General features: G+C 43.1%; 1 protein-coding gene across 1 annotated transcript in view; it reads right to left on the bottom strand.

Annotated features, from left to right (window-relative positions):
• The window catches only part of FOSB (FosB proto-oncogene, AP-1 transcription factor subunit), a 193,547-nt gene that overhangs the window by 43,076 nt on the left and 129,587 nt on the right, over window positions 1–20,884 (bottom strand). The window contains exons 2-3 of the mRNA XM_078662186.1: window positions 7,849–8,145; window positions 4,160–4,267 (exon numbers count right to left, since the gene is read on the bottom strand). Of these exons, the coding sequence (XP_078518312.1) occupies window positions 4,160–4,267; window positions 7,849–8,145 (405 nt within the window). The remainder of the gene's footprint in view (window positions 1–4,159; window positions 4,268–7,848; window positions 8,146–20,884) is intronic.

The raw sequence follows: 20,884 nt of genomic DNA on the forward strand, positions 1-20,884 counted from the left end.
GAAGGCTGGAATGTGTATATAGAAGCGGTCACAAGGTTGAAGAGAAATTCACGGAACAGCCACGTGTTTTATTACAGAGGTCCAACTTTATTAGAAGGAAACAATCTACAGAGGAAACTGTTGAAGAGTACATATTTGCACTGCAGATCCTTGCCTCAAAAGTGCAATTTTGGTCCAACTTTAGATGTACCTTTCAGGGACCAATTTGTCCTCGGGTGCAATTAAAATAAAATACGGGAACGTCGTTTCTCATTTAGTGATCCAACTTTCATTTAAGTCTTAGATATGACTAAAGCAATAGAACAATCAATAATGTCTAGTAAATGTATTTTGTCTGATGATATGACACAACCTGTTAAAGCATTAATTGAATCTGAAATTTGAAAGTATTATCTTTCGGGGCTAAAAACAAAAATGTCAACAGAAAAAGGGTGTGTCTTTTTGCTATAGATGTGATTGAAAAACTAATTTCAGCAATAAACCTGCATGTCCTGCCAATGGTAAAAGGTGCACTAAATGTCACAAAATGGGTCACTTCCAGGGCGTTTGCAGGAGTGGCGGAGATATCTCTAATGTTGACTCTGTGGACATAGACTCTGTTACAGAAGACTGTATACAGGATCGCTCTAGGGTTGTCCTGACACTTGATGTAGATGCAGTGGAAGTAAATTCTGTTAAAGGACCCATTTGTGACGTTTACTTTGGATCTACTAAACTTGATATGATGGCGGATTCAAGGGTAACCATTATGATTATATCAGACACCTTATATGAGCAGGTATGGAGTGCACTTAAACCCTTGCAGAAACCAGATGTGCTTCCCAAAGCTTAAGGCGATCAGGACATCGATATGCTTGGTTTCTTCATGGAAAGAGTTAAATGCTTACTCAGGGAAACTAGCACTAAAGTATATGTAGCTTATTCTAGGTTGGGTAGATTTGGCAAAGTTAGGATTGATGCCTGTGCCTGGGACTTCAAATTCAGTTGGAGTGTGTGATATAGATGTGGCTTCAACACAAAATCCCGAAGATAACATTTTCAGAAGTGATGCATTTGTTTCCAGACATTTTAACTAATAAAATTGGCCTGATTCACAAATTTGAACATGATTGTTTTTTTAAATGCCATTCAAATATCACATAAAGTCAGGGTGGTCCCTTTAGCTGTGAGATCTGAACTTAAGGTTTTACTTGATCAACTAGTCAAAGTTTAAATAATTGTAAAAACTGATTCTTCAGAATGGGTCAGTACCATCATTGTAGTTCATAATAAAATATGGAAATATAAGGTTATGTGCAGACTTACGCACTTTGAATACGGGTATTCTGATTGATCGTCACCCTCTACCTAAAATCAGTGATTTACTGTCTAACATCAGCGGAGCCAGGTTCTCTTTATTAGAACTGCACTTCGCTTATCAGATTCCCCTCGCTGTGAATTCCAAGCTCTTACAACATTTATTTCTTCTTTTGGAGCGTATAACTTTTTAAGGGTTCTGTTGATATTGCTTCTGCAGTGAGTGCTTTTCAAAAACGAATGGACTCCTTATTATCCCAAATTTCAGGTGCACAAGCCTATCAGGATGATGTCCTGATATTCTCAAGAACTGAGATGGAACATAAACACATATTTTTTTAAAGTGTTGGAAATTTTCAAGGAAGTAGGCATCACACTTAGGAAAGAAAAATGTAGATAACTCAAAACGTAGTTGGATTATTTAGGGCATAATATTTCTGAAACTGGTATACATCCCAAATATGCTCCTCCCAAAGATAAAGATACGTTGAAATCTTTTCTTGGGATGAGCGAGTATTATCAAAAAAAAATTCAAGGGTACACTAGGATTGTGCAATCTCTTAGGAATCTGTTAAGAAAAAATGTTGCTTTCTTAGGGATGAGGCAGTTGACCAAGCATTTACCACAGTCAAAAATGTAATAACGAATGCTCCTGCCCTTTTAGCATTTAGACCAAATACTAAATGCATTGGGACGGTTGATGCAAGTCAAATTGATGTTGGTGCTGTACTATTGCAATGTTATGACAATAATGAACACACAGTAGCTTTTGCTTCACAATCTCTTAAAACTTCAATGTATCATTACACCACTATTGAGAAGCATTGGCCTTCTCTTGGGCTATTGAAAAGTTCCCAACTTATCTCTGGGATATGAGTTGTGTTCTTTTGACTGATAATAAACTGTTAATTCACTTACTTAATGGAAATGACACTGGAAAGGCATCTACTAGACTGGTTAGACTTCTTTCACGTCTGCAGGAGTACAATTTCAGAATGGATTTTATACCTGGTAACAAACTCTAGAGCCGATTTTGATCCAGGATTTCAATTAACAAAGAATGGTTGGCCGCCATTTCGAAGATAACATTTTATCCTTGGTTATGGAATTTGTTAAAAAAGGCTGCCAGAAGGAAAGGTCTCTGTATGCCCCCTCAGACCATTGTCAAGAGTGGCCAGTGGGTTATCTATTGTTGATGGTCTGCTTTTTCGCAATTATGTTATTATTCCTCCTGCTGCCATAAGAGCCAAACTATTCCAGGCTTCTCATCAAGGTCATTTGGAGGCTGGGGCAACAGCTAAGAATTTGAAACAATATGTTTGGTGGCTCTCTCATGATTCCCAGAAGGCTGGCTGGATATCTTCCTGCAGTACCTGTCTGCTATAAGACAAACATTGGCTTACTCAAAACACTCCATTACATGTAGTCCTTTACCCTGAAGAAGCTTGGTCAAATGTAGCTTTAGATTTTGCAGGACCATTTAATATTATCGCCAGACAAAAGATTCCTAATAGTTCGTGTGGATTATTTTTCGAAATGGATATTTTTTTTTTCCCGGTAGTAAATACCATGTCTGTAGTAAAGTTTTAAGCAAAGTTTTTGAAAACGAAGGTTATTGATAATGGCACACACTATATTTCTTCACACATGAAAGAATTTGTACAAAAACAACACATCGGACATCTCAAGGTGGTTTTATACTCACCAACTTCTAATGGTATGGTAGAGAGAGTCAATACGTTTTCGAAAGAAGGTGTAAAGTCTACATTAGCAAGTGGGGTGCCGGGGAAAGTTTTCTTAAAACAAAAAGTATGGGCTTACCACAAAACCCCACATTCTATCACTGGCATTTCCCTTTTTTTACTGCTAAGGAAAAGGAAACACAAATCAGATGTATATCCAGATTGGGTTAAGTACACAATGCCCAAAATTAAAGTTTGTCATTGCCGCATTGCTAAATTGGTAAATCAAAGAGTGGATGTTGCACAGAGAAAACACAAAAAATATTATGATGCCACTCATGGTGTGAAAAGTGTGGAATTCAGGGAGAATGACTGGGTTCTACTCATAGAACCTAATAGGGTTAAAAAAAGGGGAACCCATGTATTCTAAAACAGTTTAGATTCAGAAGATTTCAAAAGGTGCAGCCTTGTTGAAAGGTAAAGGTTGGTGGAGCAAAAGAGCCTTAGTTAGATTGACGCCTGAGCAAGCAGTTGATATTGGTAAGCACAAATGTCAAGAGTCTGAAAATTGGCTTCATTTAGAAGACAGTATTTCCTCTTCTTACATGTATCAGCCACAAGCTTCTTCTTCCAATACAACTTTGGACATCACTGAAGGAGTTTCTGCAAATTTGACATATGAATGCTTTTTCAGATGTTACTAATGATCTAGTTAACTTTTCCTCCACTGGGCTTGGCACCAATGCTCCGACACAGTGTAGAAGATGAAATATTTCCATGCCTGTTAAGTAGAAGCACTTTTTCATGCATTAAACTTTTATTTTGTTCTTCTCTCTGTAAGGGGGAGATGATGTAGCGTAGATCACAAGCGTTTTGCTTATGCTTATAAAATGACTGGGTGATCACAAGAGTGATCACGAGCAATGTTTATATTTGTAAATGCATTTCTTGAATTGAGCGCATGCCCCGCATTCTTTCTCCATGGTATCCACAACAGAGATTTCATACACAGTTTGGATTTCCTGGAAATCCGACCTGCGGGAAGTGGGCTCCTGCTATCTACACAATATACTTCAACCGTAAAGAACTTTTTGCCGGCTCTTGGTGGTACTTACACCCATGAAAACTTGTTACCATAAAAATGGACGAACTAGATAAACCAAATCCAGAAAGGCACTCACTGTTTGCAGCCGGTCTGTCAACTCCTTCCGTCGGTTTCGACACTTAGCAGCTGCCATCTTGTTCCTCTCCCGGCGAAGCCTTCTCTTTTCTTCCTCCTCTGGCGTTAGCTACAAGAAAGCAGCAGCTAGTATTAGGAGTTGTAGGATTTGTCTTTAATGAAGAAGATTAGTGGTAAGTGTAGTGAAATAATACGATTTATAGTATATGGTTTTATTTAGTTCATTATTGCATGAGCCTATAAACTATTATTTTGTTGGAAATGGCCATTTTTGCAGGTTAACCCAAACGTTTTGCCTTTCTCCTCCTTGTTTGCTTAACTCTTTTTGTTGGTCCTAGGACTCTGAGCCCTTTACCACTGCAAACCAGTGCTAAAGTGCATGTGCTTCTCACCTAAACATAGTGACATTGGTGTATACCTGATTGGCATATTTAGTTTACTTATAAGTTCCTTGCAAAATGGTATACCAAATACCCAGGACCTAAAATCTAAATGCTTTTAGTGGGCTTGCAGCGCGGATTGTGCCACCCACACAAGTAGCCTTTCAAACATGTCTCAGGCCTGCCATTGCAAAACAAGGCCTGTGTGTGCAGTTTACTGCCACTTTAACTTGGCATTTAAAACCACTTGCCAAGCATTAAACTCTCACTTTATTGCACATAGGCCACCCCTAAGGGCAGGGTGTTTTGCAAGTAGAAATTAGGACATGTAGATTTAGGTTTTACATGTCCTGGTAGTGACAAACAGCTACATTCATTTGTCGCTACAGCGAGGCCTGCCCCTCTCATAGGGTACCATTGGGAATTCCTTCATTTTTAAGCAGTATTTCCTGATCAGAAAGGAGTAGCTTTTTGATGTTTCATATGTTTGGAATGGTATTGATAAATCCTACTTACTGGTGAGGTTAGATTTAAATGTAATATTTTAGAAATGCCATTTTTAGAAAGTAAACATTTCTCGGCTCTTAACTTTGCTCTGTGTGCCTGCAGCCTGTCGCCAATACACATCCGGGCTGTGTGACGATTACACTTTGTGTATTTCCTCTAGACAGCCACAAACACAGGAAGGGCTGGGCTGGGGCAGAAAGGGGGAGATGTAGCTAATACTTAAATCTGAATATGCTGTGTCATTTCCTCACAACAAGGGTTTATTGCCCCCCAAAATAGCCTACAGAAAGGATTGAAAGGGATTCTTGTGCACTTCCGATTACTCTTTTGAAGTCACCCCACATCAAAGGCACTTTTGGGTACAAGTACTGGGTCTCCGACCCCCATACATTCAGACACCTCATTGGAACTGTAACCAGACACTACTGGTTCTACATCTGCACATTGCCCATTGCCAGAATGACTGCTGTCTGTCAGGAGGGACTGCTACTTTACCAACTGCTCTGCTGTGTCGTCCTGCTACTTGCGGAGCTGCAGAAGTGACTGCCACTTTGTGACCTGCCTTGCTGTGCTAGGTTGCTACGTTTGTGCTGTGCTGAACTACAAGAGTTCTCCAAGGGCTTGCTGGCTTGTCCCCTGTTCAGGAGGTCTCAGGATCATAAAAGACCTCACACCCTCCCACTGCCGTGGGATTCTGTTACTGACTAGTCGAGTGAATGGGTTTTGACACAGATCCCCTTGTGAGCCGATCGCCACCTTGATCTTAGCACAAAGACCAGTGCTTCCTCTTTGCTGAGGACTCATCACTCTGCTTTTCCACAACCGGTGTTGCCTATGAGGCTCAAGTTGTTCCAGCTGTTCTTGTGCATATCTAAGTCATGGCCACACTCCCAGCGGCTGCAGTGCCTTCCAGCGCAGCTCTACTGCGACATGTTGTCCAGAGGACCATCAGCGTGTCCAAAGGCACGAGGTTCACCAGCCATCAATGCACACGCTGTTGAGACCCAGATCAGCAGATGACATGGGCCCCATTCACAAGGCCAGCTGACAATTCAATTGAGAGGTACTGTACCGATGAGTTGGAACACTGAGGTTCCAGTCACCGACCGGTACATTCGTGGGAGGTTCGCCTTTTGTTGAATTTCCCCGGTCCAGAGGGGCCTGTAAAACAATTACCTTCTGGTTCCATGTTGCACACTGCTTTGCCCTGCCACGGCAAGGACCACTCCTGATTAACCACACAATCGAATGTGCTACTAGCACGGGGTGTACCTTAATGACTGCAAAACGTGTACTCTTTAGCAATGGGATTACAGTGGGCATTTAATGTAATAACTTGAAAAGTATACATTGTATTTTTATAGTTTTGGTCTTGTTTTCTTTATAATACAATAACATATTTATATAACCTGTGTGGAGTCTTTTTGTGGTGTATTCATTCTGTTACTGTGTGTGTGTTGAACAAATACTTTACAAATTGTCTCTTTAGATAAGCCTCACTGCTCGGTGCCAAGCTATCAAAGGGTGAACACAGGTAATCTTAGTTGTGTATCTAGCTTACCCTGACTAGAATTGATTCTGCCTGGCCGGGGGGATACTTTAGCCAACCATAAACCCCATTTCTAACAGTATGAATACAGCATGTGTCTTTATTTAGTATATTTTATGGAGTAAATGTTAAGTTCGTTTGAGTTATGGGTAGGTGCCCTTAGTATGCTTTATGGTACATGTCTTCATTTAGTGTAAACCATTATAAAGGTTTTTAGTTTGTCTGAGTTATTGTATTTTTACTGCGCATAAAATGTTGTCTGTCTGGTCTGTTTCTACAAGGCCTTTATCACAAGTGCCTTAATTAATTTGATTTGTTTTTTAACACCTATTAACACACAAATGGAAATTGAGTTTTGAGGCAAACACTGCACCACTGCAGTTTTTCCCCAGATAAATTTCACCAGGTCAGACCTGCCGATATTTACAAGGCAAAAAATGCCTAGGAAAGAATTCTGTGGTGAGCACCAAAATGTATGTATACCCCATTTTTGCATAAAACTCGGAAAAGGCGATGATTATCACACCCAATAAATTGCTGAACAGCGTGTAATTTAGTACATCGAGGCAGTACGAGCGATGCTCTGTATCTGTTGGTGATTATTGTGATATGTATTTAAGTAGCATGAGCTATGGTATGTGTATTATTAAATATTAGTTTTGGTATGTGTCCTTGGCTTGTAAACATTTACATTTTTATCTTCAGTTAGAATGTGTTATGATTAGGGTCCTTAGCTAATAATATAGATGGGATATATATTTAATTAGAACAGTTTGTAAAATAGGTTTTTAGTTAGTATCAGTTATGGCAAATGTCTATCACTTGCATCATATGTTGCCTGTGTTTTCACTAAGCATTATCTGTGGAATGCGTCTCAAGCTGGCATAAGTTGTGCTGTATATCTTTAGTGTAAGTTGTGTTATATGTCTTTGCATTGTATCAGTTGGTGCACTTATTTAGTTGCTATGATAAGTGCAGTAGGTAGTAGGAGATCTGGTGTATGTATACTACTGTACAGGTCTGGATATGCCCACTAGGGTCAAATAAGCGGTTACTTGTATCTTCATTAAACACCGGATGGGTTCCGATTTGTGCTAATAGTTGTAATAGTTGTCGGATTTGTAGGCTCATGTGAGAAGCTAAGAGATTCATGGTGTTAAAGAAAGCCATAGAGATCTTTGAGTACAAAATGTTTTAAGATGCAGTTTTTATCATCATAGCTCTGTGCCACTTCTTATTGTTTGTTTCACTTACTGCTTCCTCGCGTTGTCTCTTAGACCGAGTCCGAGTAGGCTTGCTGGTTGTTGAGGTCTCAGCAGATATGGTTTCTGCTGAGCCAGTGTAAGTGCTCATCCCTGGGGTGGAATAGCTGGTCCCTGGGAGATCGTACAGGTCAATAGTAGGCTGTGGTTGAGATAGTGGTGGCCCCTGAGACTGTGCCATGGAAGAAATCAGGGTAGGTTGAACCAGCCACTGCAAATCCTGGCTTGTGGTTATAGCAGTTACCGTTGGCACAAAGGATCCTGGCATGTCACTAAGACCAGAGCACTCCTGAAATTCACAAACAATGCCATCACAAACGTCTTTTGAAGTTGTAGCTTTAGTAATATGAGATTTTAAAAACCATTCTATAGCACCGCAAAAAAACCAATGTTAATATTAGCCAACTCATGGAAACAATATACACACACACACAATACAAAAGTACTCTAATGTCTTGAAATACGTTTTCAATTGTTGCCAATGTTTATCGATTTATAAAGGATTTTGTATCTCTGGTGGTGTCACAAGAAGGATTATGAAGCTGTTTTAGTCAGACTTAAGATTGTCCACTACAGCATTCCTGTATGTTACTCTGCTTCAAGCTTTATGAAATCACTATTTTTGTGGACAAAATCCACATGCTAAAACTTCGGTGTTCCCTCATCTACAGAGCAGCGTATCAAGAAGATAAGGAATTGGTATACCAGTGGAAAATTTGACTCAATGGAATGTTTGCATTGGGACAACCAAAAAGTATGCATTAATAATTGTGTAATACTCCAAGGACCTCTCAGTCACAATTTACGAATACTACACAACATGTTCAGCATAAGCAGACCAATTCACAATAGCTCAACTGTCTGCTCTATTTTGGTATACTTAAGCATATGGATTTATATTGAGGAGGAAGACTCAGCTTTAAAGCTCCACTCCACAATTGCAGATATGTGTTCCTCACAACAGCTATGTACGGAAAAGGGCATACACTGGCCGTCTCTAAATCATAACTCCATCAATTTAGAATCTGCCATACTAATTATGTGGTTAGGTTAAAGCTTCAATCAGAAGAATAAAACTACTACCCATTACCAAATGCTCCGATGCATCAACCAATACATCTTTATTGATACCCGTTAGACCTGGCACCATTGGCGTGGGTCTCCCTTCTATTTTTTCGCTGTTGCCTCCTAGGTTTTTGCTATGTTTTGCTGGTCTAGTCGCTTTGGGCACTTTGCCACTGCTATTCAGTGCCAAAGTACAAGTGCTCCCTATTGTAAATAGTTGTAATGGATTAGTGACTCCATGATTGGCTTATTTGATTTACTTGTCAGACCCTAGTACAGTGCACTGTGAGTGCCCAGGGCCTGTAAATCAAATGCTGCTGGTGAGCTTGCAGCACTGATTGTGCCACCCACAGAAGCAGCATGTTAAATATGGCTCAGGCCTGCAATTGCAGAGCATGTGTGCAGACTAGTACTGCCATGTCGACTTGGCAAGTGGACACACTTGCCAGGTAGCCTAAACCTTCCCTTTTCTAGGCAAGGTACACCTATGTGCAGGGTGCATTGTATGTGAAAGGTAGGACATGCCCTTGTGTGTGTGGCATGTCTGACAGTTAATTACAGCCAATTTCGTTTTTCACTATGCAAGGCTACCTGTTCCCATAGGCCCGAATGGGCAGTTTGTTTATAACATCTTATAATCCTAACTGACCCAGGGAACAAGGTAGAAAAACAAGTTTAGTATGCCTAAACTCAGAATGTTAAAATACATCTTTTAGTTTGGGTGATTTTTACATTCTGTGTTTGAAAATACCACTTTTAGAAAGTAGGTATTTTCTTGCCTAACCATCCAGTATGCCTCTGCTAGGTTTGTGTATTACATGTCTGTTTTGTGAGTGACATGGGGCTGGAGAGGGCTTAGGCTCTAGCAGTCTGATGAGTCAGGGCTGGGCTGAATAGGAAGTAGGGGGAGGAGATTACTTTTCAGCTACTTGGTCCAGGTCTGCTTTCAACAATGCTGTCTCCACCTCGGACTAGGGAAAACATGGCGGCCAGCTAGGTAGTCGGTCGCGAGTGCCGGTGAGAAAGGAGTGGCGTTTTCGTTACGGGAAGCCTTCTACGCGTCTAATACCGGGATGCCCAGCTGAGGAAAAAACTTCCTACCTGATCTCGGAGGATTTGTGTTTTCAAAATCGTCCACGGGCCGCGTTTTGTAACCGTAGGCGGCAGCCGCAGGCAGTGTATGGCGGCGCGAGACGGAGAGCGATCATCCGGGCAGAGGGGAGTGGAAGAGGAGCCTCCTACGGAGCCGCCGGCGGAGCATTTGGCGGGAGGAGAACGTTGGAATAGAGCGGCTGCCGAGGTAGGGAGAGGCAGGAGAGCAGCAGCCAGATTGCAGTACAGCGCGGGAGGGGCAATTGGTCGTGGAGCTGGGAGCACAAAGGGAGAAAGAAAGGCAGAGGTAGGAGAAGCCCAAACTCTGCAGTTACAACCCATCTCTAAAGCGAGTCCTTCTGGGGTTGGTGTAGAGAATAAAAGAGGTGGGGGTCAGGGGGGGCACGATCCAAGGTCTCCCAATACAGTGCAAGTTATAAGAAAAAAGGCTTAGTTCAAGCTAAGAGGGAGGAAAACAAAGAGGCTACAGGGTATGCTTTGAGAAGCGCAGGAAAAACTGCAGGGGAGGAAAAACAAGTTAATCCAAAAAAAACTTGTAGAGGTGATCCAGGCTCAAACTGTGGACATAACACTAAAAAGCATACTAGACAAAACAATAAAGCAGGAATATTATGCAAACAATTACTAATTAACCCCTCTTTGAATGCGTATTTCAAACCATTGCCCAAAACTTTAATACTATCGAAGGATTCTATCCCAGACAGCGCTAGATTAAATAAAAATGGGAACCAGAAGGAAGAACAGACGAGTGGGGAAACACCAGAAGCAGGTAGTGGGTTGAAGGCACCTGGGTTAGAAAATAGCTTGAAAGATTGGGTAGAGCATCTAAGCCCGAACAGATACCAGGTGTTAGAGATGGAGGATGTAATTCAAGATAATCAAGATGCAATAGACGTGGAGCAGGACGAAGAACAGGAGGTCACTGTCCGACCTACAAGCTTAAGTGAAAGTGATTCCCCCTTGGCAGAAACACCGGGTGGCGGAGAGGAAGCAGGAGGTGAGGGAGGGGGTAGTGAGAGCCCACCGGAGGTTGAAAACTTGGACAGTACGGTTATTGCCCTCCTAAGAAAACTAGATTTGGATGTACATAAGGGTTTTGAGGAGTCAAAGGCAAATCAGGAGGGGATCAGGGAGCTATGTGGACTGCTGGAAGCCAAGTTTGATGACCTGAGCAAGCGTACTGAGACACTTGAATTAGAGGTTAAGGAGATCAGAGACAAGGTTGAGGAAAATAGCAAAGAATTGGACGAGGTCAGATTTAGGGAGAGGGCACATGAAGAGCGGCTGTAAAGATTGCAGAATATGCAACGGAGAAATAATTTGAAAATCTTGAAATTACCAGAGGGGAAAGAAGGAGATAACATAAAAGGTTATATTGTTCATTTATTAAAAACAGAGTTGCAGTTAGAGGAAACTGAGGAGGAGATTTTTCTTGATATTCAGAGGATACATCCTGACCCCTTCAGACTGAATCCAAATCGCTCAAAACCCAGAAGGATTTTGATCAATTTTTTGACATACAGCCTTAAGGAAAAGCTTCTGGCTGCTGCTCTGAAGAAGGGAGCTTTGCTGGTTGATAACGCTAGAGTCGAGGTCAGGTCAGATCTTTCAGTGGTAACGGCAAATAGGCAGTGGGAGCTGGGCAAAAGGATCGAGCCATTAAGAAGTATGGGAGCTAGTGTGCAACTGAAATTTCCGGCTTTTCTAAAAGTTATGTGGAAGAATAAAATACACACTTTTAGGTTTGTAGAGGATGTTGATGCTTTTTTGGACCAATGTCAGGCTGGGAATGTGTAACAGAAAAAGGCTCAAGGTGAACTGGTTTACACTATTAGGCGTGTAGAGGGTTATTGCTGTGAATAAGGTTAACTGTTGAGGGGAAATGCCATCATCACCCATAACAGGCACTCGAAGGGCCTTTATAGGGCCTTAGGAAGCTGGTTGGGTTTTCCAGGGAGGGGGGAGTGGGGGAGAAGGGAAGGGAGGTGGGGGCAGGAGAGGGGAGGGAGGTGGGTGTGGGGAAGAAAAAATTTAAAATTGTTCTCATGAGCTATTTTCTCACCAGGGTGTTATTGAGGTTTGAGGGGATTTGGGATGATGGGGGGTAGTAAAGCAGAGCTGACTCTGATTTTGTGGAATGTGAACGGCCTAAGAGTGAAGTCCAGGAGGGATATGATTATGAAGTACCTGAGAGATCTCCCAGCACACATTATGATTTTGCAGGAGACCCACTTAACAGGGGAGCAGAGTAAGAAATATATTGGATCACAGCGATGGCTGAAGCATGTCTTTTACACTCCACAATCAGTGGTAACAAAAGGTATTGCACTGTTGGTTAGGCAGGGGGTAGATTGTATTATTGAGGGTGAGGTGGCGGACACTAAGGGAAGATGGTTGATTGTAACCATTAAAATTAACGGCCTCAAGTACAATATTAGAGGGTATTATGGACCAAATCAGGACGATGTAGGGCCTTTAGATGAACTAGCTAAGGAGATGCTCGGCCTTACAGGCAATATTATACAATAGGGCGCAGGTAAATAGTAAAATGTCAAACAGGGTTAAGGGATTGATGGACCAGTTTGGTTTATGTGATGTTTGGAGATAGAGGTCAGATCAAGTATTAGGTTATACCTATTATAATAAAAAATATCGCCATAGATCACGGATTGACTATATTTTAATAGATTTAAGATTGTTGGAGAGAGCGAAACAGATCTTGCATGTCGGAGTGCATCTGTCAGATCATTCAGCAGTTACCTTAGTGGTCAAGACAGGGCCTCGAGATCTGGGCTCAGTCTGGAGGCTGGATCGAACGGTTTTGTACGACTCTGAGTTGATGGAGAATCTAAGGCAGGAACTGGATGTATTTGTAGAACACAATGTGGGGTCAGCGGGAATTGATATTGTCTGGGAGGCCTGTAAAGCTTTTCTACGTGGGAGGTTGGGAGCTCAGGCCGCAAGCAAAAGAAGAGTACATTTTAATAGGGTAGAGCTCCTGGAAAAGGAAGTTCGTCAAAAGGAAGTAGACCTAGTAAATACAGGGAGTAGCGAGGTTAAAGAAAAGTTAGTTCAAGATTTGGATGAATTGAAAAGAGAAATTTTTACTGTGGTTTCCAAAAGGGTTAGAGAAAAATACGAGGCTAGTCAATTGGCGCACTTTGAATATGGTGAGGGCACACGTAAGTTATTAGCCTGGAAAGCAAGGAATGACCGGGTACGAAGCATGATTAAAGAAGTGAAAGATGGGGAGTCAGGACGATTTGTTACGGATACAAAAGATATTGCTGAAGCCTTTCACAGGTATTTTGAAGAGGTGTACAGGGAGGATCTTGTCCCAGCTGAACAGGAAATAGATAATTGGGTGAAGGTTTTGAATCCACTGACAGAAGAGTTTCAGGAAACATTAAATCAAGAGATAACGCAGGGAGAAGTAGAGGTGGTTATTAGGAATGTGAAGAAAGGGAAGGCTCCTGGCCCGGATGGGCTTCCTGTTGAAGTATATAAGGTGTTGGCAGGGAGTGTGGCACTCTTATTAATGAAGCTCTTCAATGACTTTTTTTGGGGAAACGCAGCCCTCCCTGAATCATGGAATGAGGCGAACATCATAGTTATTCCTAAACCTGGGAAATCACCGAAATATATAGATTCGTATAGACCGATTTCGCTTTTAAATAGTGACTACAAGCTGTTTGCTAAGATCCTGGCAGATAGGTTGGCCAGAGTTGCCCCACATCTTATACACAGAGATCAAAAGGGCTTTATCAAAGGCAGGTATTGAAAGGAGTTAACTTTTTCCCTTATAAGTAGTATAGATGTAGCAGTTACACCAAATCTCCCCTTGGCGGTAGTTGCTTTGGATGCCACCAAGGCGTTTGATTGTGTAAACTGGGTGTATTTGAAAGCTTTAATAGCACATCTACATATGGGGGTTAATTTTGGCACGGCTATATCAGTCACCTACTTCGAGGGTATTAGTAAACTGGACATTAACCTCGCCAATAAAAGTAATGAGGGGCACAAAGCAGGGATGCCCCCTATCTCCTCTCTTGTTCGATCTTTATATAGAACCTTTAGCGTGTCGAATTAGGGAGGCAGAGTTGATTCCATCTTTGAGTTTCAGGGGTGGGCCAGAAAGATCCGGCTACATGTGGACGATATAGTTATTTTAACCCCTAAACTACATCAATCATTGAGCTGTATAGATACTATAACGAAGAAATTTGGGGAGGTCTCTGGATATCGTTTAAATAGGGACAAAACTGAGATCATGTCCTGGAACTTAAATGCAGACAATATAGCATGCAAAACAGAGATAAGATATTTAGGGGTCCGAATAACACAAGACATAAAGGAACTTACTAAAGTTAATTTGCTAAAGTTAGGAAATAAATCTCCCAGGCTATGAAAGGCTGGATGCACCTGCCGCTAACATTATATGGCCGAGTTAACTTGGTGAAAATGATGGTTTTACCTAAGATAACTTTTCTTTTCGACTCTATACCACTTTTGTTTGAGAAGGAGGGGATCATAAAGCTGCAAAGTGAGATTGGGTCTTTTATTTGGGCATCCGAAGGATCGCGGTTATCTTGGAAAAAGATTAGGAGAAAACTTTTGAAAGGAGGCCTGGCAGCTCCGGATTTTCAGATCTACTCTTGGGCTTTTTTGTTGAGGAACTGCAGAATGCTTTTGGGTACTCCAGGGAGTTCAGCCATTGGTACACTAATGTCAGCACTGCTTAGAACGGAAATGATCGATCAGAATGGTTTTATGTACAAATTTGCGGACCCGAAGTACTTTAAAAAAAATAAGGTTAAAGGTACTGAAAAATTTAGCAATGTTATGATACAGAGTCAGAAGGGCAACAAAGATACCATATTTTAGCGCAATGGCGCCGATTTGGAACACACCAGGAGCTCCGAGCTGGTCCGAGGATGCATTGGCAAGGCCATTAAAAACAGAGGGCCCTCAGAGATGGGGGGGATCTGTTTTTAGAAGGTAGCTTAGCACCGTGGAGGTACTGTGAAAACAAGTGGGGCCATAAGTTCTGTAAGTTTAAATTTCTTCAGATACAAAGTTGGGCTGTCGGGAAGAAAAATTCTATCGGGCACTATAATGTTTTTGAAGAAAAGCTAGCTTTGGAGACCTCAATCAAAAAAGAAGTGGCGATGTGGTATTGGTCAATAGTGGAAATAGAAGATGGACCTTTTACATTGCCTGAGACCCTGTGGGGAGAGTGCTTGCCGAGGATCACGACTGAGGACCAATGGCAAGTATCTATGGTGATTCTTTACAAGGTGGTAAAACCTGCGAATTTAAGGAGAAACCACTTGTTCACTCTCCACAGGGCGTATTGGTCACCCAAAAAATTGGCGAAATTCAAGGATGGCGGAACAGTGAGGTGTTCCAAATGTAGTGCCCCGAACGAAGACGACTTGCATATGTTTGTTACATGCCCTGCGATAGAGGACTTCTGGAAAGCAGTGAGTAAATGCTTGTCGGCCGTATTGGGCCAACAACTGGAGGTAAGCCCTGAACTTGTTATGACGGGAAGAGCTGACTTACAAGGTAAGGGCCTTAATGACAAAGCAAAGCTGGTGTTTTTTGGCAAATTTGTAGGATGTGGGTATCTGTTGACCCTCCATCAGACTTGAATTGGTTAAGAGCTATGAGAGCTATAGCAAAGCTAGATATGGTTGGTCGGAACGAGAAGAGATACAGATTTTGGACTCCTTTCTTACAACAATATGGGTGATGGTGAGGGGGGCTAAGACTTAGGTGAAATAGAACAATAAAATCCTATGATTAAGCCTCTCCAGAATCTCGGCGGAAGGTCTGCTTAAAGGAGGAAGGGTGAGCGTGATACACTTGCTCCCAACAGCACTATTTCTACCATATGAGATGAAATTACCCCAGAGTGGAACAGCGACGGTACGGGGTGAGGAGAGGCATATGAGGACTAAAAAAAATAAAAAAATAAATAAAAAATGCTGTCTCCACCTCCTGCCAGGAAGCTGCACCAGGGAGGACATAACTGGTTTGGGCTGGGTACAGACACTTTCTGCCTTCAGAGAACAAAGATATTGTGTGTATAAAAAGAGGGGCCCAGACCCCAGAACTTTAGATCACTTCTGGGAATCAAGATGAACCTTTGCCAAGGAGAGAAACCAAGGAAGCTGAAGGAGGAGACTGCCCCTGCGCTGGTTACTTTTTGGGGTTGGTCTGTGGTGGTTACCTATTGCCAAGGAAAGGAGAAAAGGAACTTTGTATGTACTTTATCATCTTGAGGAAGATCCCCAAGGGCTTGAAGCTGAGCTTGCCTCCTGTTCTGAAGTCTCAGGGACACAAAGACTTCACCACCAGCTTCCCTTGAATGTCCTTGATGGGAATTTTACCTGCAGAGAGGTGCCTGCTGTTGTTCTAGGACCTCTAGAGACTGCGTGTCGCTGGGAGCGTGACACAACGAGGAAGAATCGTGTCGCCACCGCAGCTGTTGCCATCGCATCGCCGAAGAAGCGTGCCGATGCAGCAGAGGTTGCCGTCGCATCAACGGAGAAGCGCGTCGCAGGGCCTGTCGCGGCTCAAGAAACCAACAATTTCTCAGCACTGCCGTTGGGCATGCATGCATTGTATCAGAGTTGTGGCATCGCATCAAAGACGCCATTTTGTTGCATCGCACCAGATCTTCGCATTGCATCGAGGCGCCACATTGTCACACATTGAAACCAACGCACCCCGTCCTATCCAGTAAGGAACCGACACTTGACCTCCCCTGCGCTGCAGTAAGGAACCAACGCATCACCGCCCCGTAAGCAAGGAACCGACGCATCACCTTCCCTGCAACCCTTTTGTTGTTATTGTGTTACGCATCCAAGATACTTTGAGAGTAAAGTGTCGCATTTACCATCTACATTGAACTAAGGCATTTCTACGCTTTGAAAGTCATATTTTTTAATACTGTATTGTGGATTTTGTCGTTTGGATGTGAGAAGTTGGCCTGATGTATGATGTTCACTATTCTAGTGATCACCTTGTATCAGTCCAAACAACCCTTATGGTGGTGGTTGTAAAGTCAACCTTATGGACAAGCTATCCTAGGGGTAGCATGGACATAAGCAGTCTTAGGCTTAACTCAAGAGGGCATTTGAAGCCAGCTGTTTTACCATATGCAATCCTGTAATATCAAATGAAAGGACACCACACAAGTTATATATTATAAAAATATATGTATTTATTACTAGAATAATCCTCTGTACTCTTTATGAGTGAGTCCAGAGGCACAAGCGTTTAAACAAAAGCACAGTTAAACATACAAAAGTTGCACAATTATGGATAGGGCCGGTGGCCACTCAAACCATATACTAAAATAGTGGTATAAGTACCACCTCTCGAACAATGGTAAGGCCTAGGGCCTTGGGAATCGCTGGGGCTACTCTGGACTAACAGCAGTTAGGACGGGAGAGGCCCACGGGACTCGGGTGCAGCGCTAAAAGCACACGCATGCACCAATGCAAAGTCAATGGTGCGTAAAAGTTACAAAGTTACTGTTTTGGAAGTCTTCCGACTGGAATAGAATTTAGCCACTTTAGACTAGAATAGAGGTGTAAACCACTACAGGAGCACCGGTGTTTGATCGTTACCTCACCCACAGGAAGCGGTTGCATAGGTGCCAAAGTGTGTCAGGTTTCGTCGTGGAGTTCTATGGAGCCTGGAGATGAAGATGCTGCAGGAGGCCAGGAGAGATGAGTCCGGTTGGATCAAAGGCTAGATCGAAGATGTAGAGTACCTGAAAGCAGAGGGGACAGAGTCCACGTGGACTCGGGGGCATCGACGATGACCAGGAGTGGAACACGGACTCACCCACGAAGGCTCTCGCTGTCGGCGGTGACGGCTTCCGGATTGGAGTCAACAGGCCTTGGCAAAGGCAACCCACGCAGGATCTGAAGATCGCTTCTTACTCGGACCAGCAAGGTCAGAGAGACTGCTCCTTTTCAGGGGAGCGAGGGCCAGTCTGGAGCAACCAGACTAGCAGAGTAGTTTCAAAGATTTGTCGTCGTAGAGGCCACTAGCCAACGGGCAAGTGACCGGACAGACGCTTCGAGCAGGAAAATGCAAAAGGGCCCCACGAAGCACTCGGTGAGTGTGGAGGGGTGATCTTCGGTGCACGAGCTGCTCGGGGCTTCTCAAACCCCAATGCACAGCTTCGAGGGTGCCTCGGGAGCTGCACTGTCAGCACTTTGCAGTCTTTTCAAGATGGCCGGTCCCACATCTCACGTCGCCTCCACAGGTCTCAGCTTTGCTGTGGCTGTGGATCGGGCTGTTGGATGTCTGGGAATCTGGTTCTTGTCGATCTCTGTTGCTCGAGCTATGGCGGGAGCTGCAACAAAGCAAACTGTTGGGCGCTGGATGGTGCCTGTTTGCACAGGGTGGTCACTCCTTGACCACAAGGGAGATTCTTCAGTCTTCCACGTCGAGTGGGATGTTGAAGGGTCCAGAGTTTTGTTTCAAAGTTTCAGTCAGGATTATCTAAAGTCTATGGACACAGCTCCTACCTTTATTCCAAATCAAAGGGCTGGATTACCTGTTAGGTCCCTCCTATGGGTGGGACCCAGGAAGGGGGTGGTTACACCTCTTTCCCTTTGTCCAGTTTCATGCAAGAGCTGGGGCTGGAGTGCCACAGCACCGGTTTGAACTGGGCTATGCATGGGGAGCCTTGTGCGCCCCAGGCAGTGTCTAGTTTAACTCGCCCTGCCTGCCTCAATCCACTATCTCCTGTCTGGGGTGGTGTAACCCCTCCCTGTGACAGGATACCATTTGTCCAGGCTTCCCCTGCTGGAGTTTCGGTCAGCAACAGGAGGCCAGACTCGTGTCTGTGGCAGCAGCATCCATTTTGTGATGCTGAGGCTCTGGTTAGTTTTAACCGCATTTAAGTAAAGTAACATGCCTTCTCCCTCTAGAAGGGTGGAATGCTACCCCCGTCACCAGAACTGGCGAGGGGGTAGTATTCCAAAGTGTATGACACCTTACACGACATGTTTTGATAAAGCCAAACCAAAGTTAGCAATAACCGCGAGGATTATAATGCACTTAAGAGTATATGGTATGGCAATACCCTGGAACAGCTATAAGGACATGGTTCCGAAAGCTGCAGACAGGCTCAGCTCATGCTAGAGCACCATCTCAAATAAAACCAAGCACTCTGCCTCCAGGATTGTTAAGGCCTGCCATAGGAGTGACTTATAGGTGTATATGTGTCCAGATATAGGTTTAGACATAGGTATACTATATTTAAGCAAGGGGTGATTACACGACCTTGCCCCAGCTGAGTGATCAGCCAGTTGTGTCAGTTTGGATGGCCATTCAGGGTGGCAAAAGATATGCTGCAGCCCCTGGTAGGCCTTGGATGCACCTATGCCCTGGGTACCTATAGTACACTGTACAGGGGCTGATAAGGTGACCCAATATCCAATTAGTTATGCGCCTAGGGTACATGGAGTCCATTTTAAAGAGAGAGCAGATAGCCTGGGACCCTGATTAGCAGGATCCCAGGCCAACTAAGTCGAAAAACAGCTAAACACAAGGCAAAATAATCTGGGGTAACCATAGACAGGTATCCACCCTCCTACAGTCTTGTGTTAAATTTAGATAAAGATTATTTCTTTTTCTAAACTGGTGTGGTGTCCGTTCGTAGTGTTTTCACTGCATGTGTTCACAAATGCTTTACACACTGCCCTTGAGATAAGCCTGCCTGCTCGTGCCAAGCTACCAAGAGGGTGAGCAGGGGTTATTTTAGGAGTGTAGCCACCTTACCCTGACTAGAAGCAAGGGCCCTTACTTGGTCAAAGGTACCTACCTCTGTCAACTAGAGACCCCCATTTCTAACAATACCAATCTTAGGAGAACAATCATTTCACTTAGATATGTAGATCTGGTGCGGAAGCATTTGGTAATTATAAACCATCTTTTCACAATTTCTTACATACACCACTTTCGAAAGGCAAATTGCAAGTTCAGACCCATTTACTCTGAGGTTTAAAACTGACAAACAAAGTCAAAGTGCCAAATGAAATGTTGCACACAGCATCAATTAAAAGATCAAATAGATTATGGACATCATTTTCCAAACTACTAGGATGCCATTTTGGTAGGCAAGCAAGAGTACCAGGGGTAGATAATCAATCAAACCACTGTAAAACCAAATCTTTTGTTTCAGCACATGCCAGGTGCTGGTCCGCTCAGTTTCACCCAGAAATTCAAATATGTGACACAGTAAAACACTCTTTCTTCTGTAAAATGTCACCCACAAGGACACATTTATCCGCAACTTCTAAAAGGATATCTCTCTCACAAGATCTGTCTTAACCATTACTCACACACTCCCTCATATTAGAGCTAGCATCCCTAAAAACAGTTATTAAGTTAGTGATACAAATCAAACTCACAAACCCACCAATTGGCCCAGTTACCATCGGACTAGTGCAGGAGTGCACTAATACTTTTCACCTTTGGTTCAGGGCTTATCTTTTTTAGACAGGACACTTACCACTAACCTAAAATACAGGTTTGTGACTGCCATACTTAAAATAATTTTCATTGGACTACCTCTACAATTAGTAATACAGCCCCATCATCAGACTCCATGTAGTAAATTGTAGGAAAACATGTAGTAACCCAATTACAACCTTTTTTACTTTTCCACTCTTAACTGCCACCCACACCATCTATGTTCAGCGCATAACATGGGAACAGAGACAGCACTGTCAGGGCAGTGAAATGAGGGCCAAGATTGAGTAGGCATTAGACATGGCACATTTCCGATCCTGTTGGACTTTTATTTCTCCTTTTGATAA

This window comes from Lissotriton helveticus, chromosome 9 (genome assembly GCF_964261635.1).
Source record: "Lissotriton helveticus chromosome 9, aLisHel1.1, whole genome shotgun sequence".
In the NCBI taxonomy this organism is placed as follows: domain Eukaryota; kingdom Metazoa; phylum Chordata; class Amphibia; order Caudata; family Salamandridae; genus Lissotriton; species Lissotriton helveticus.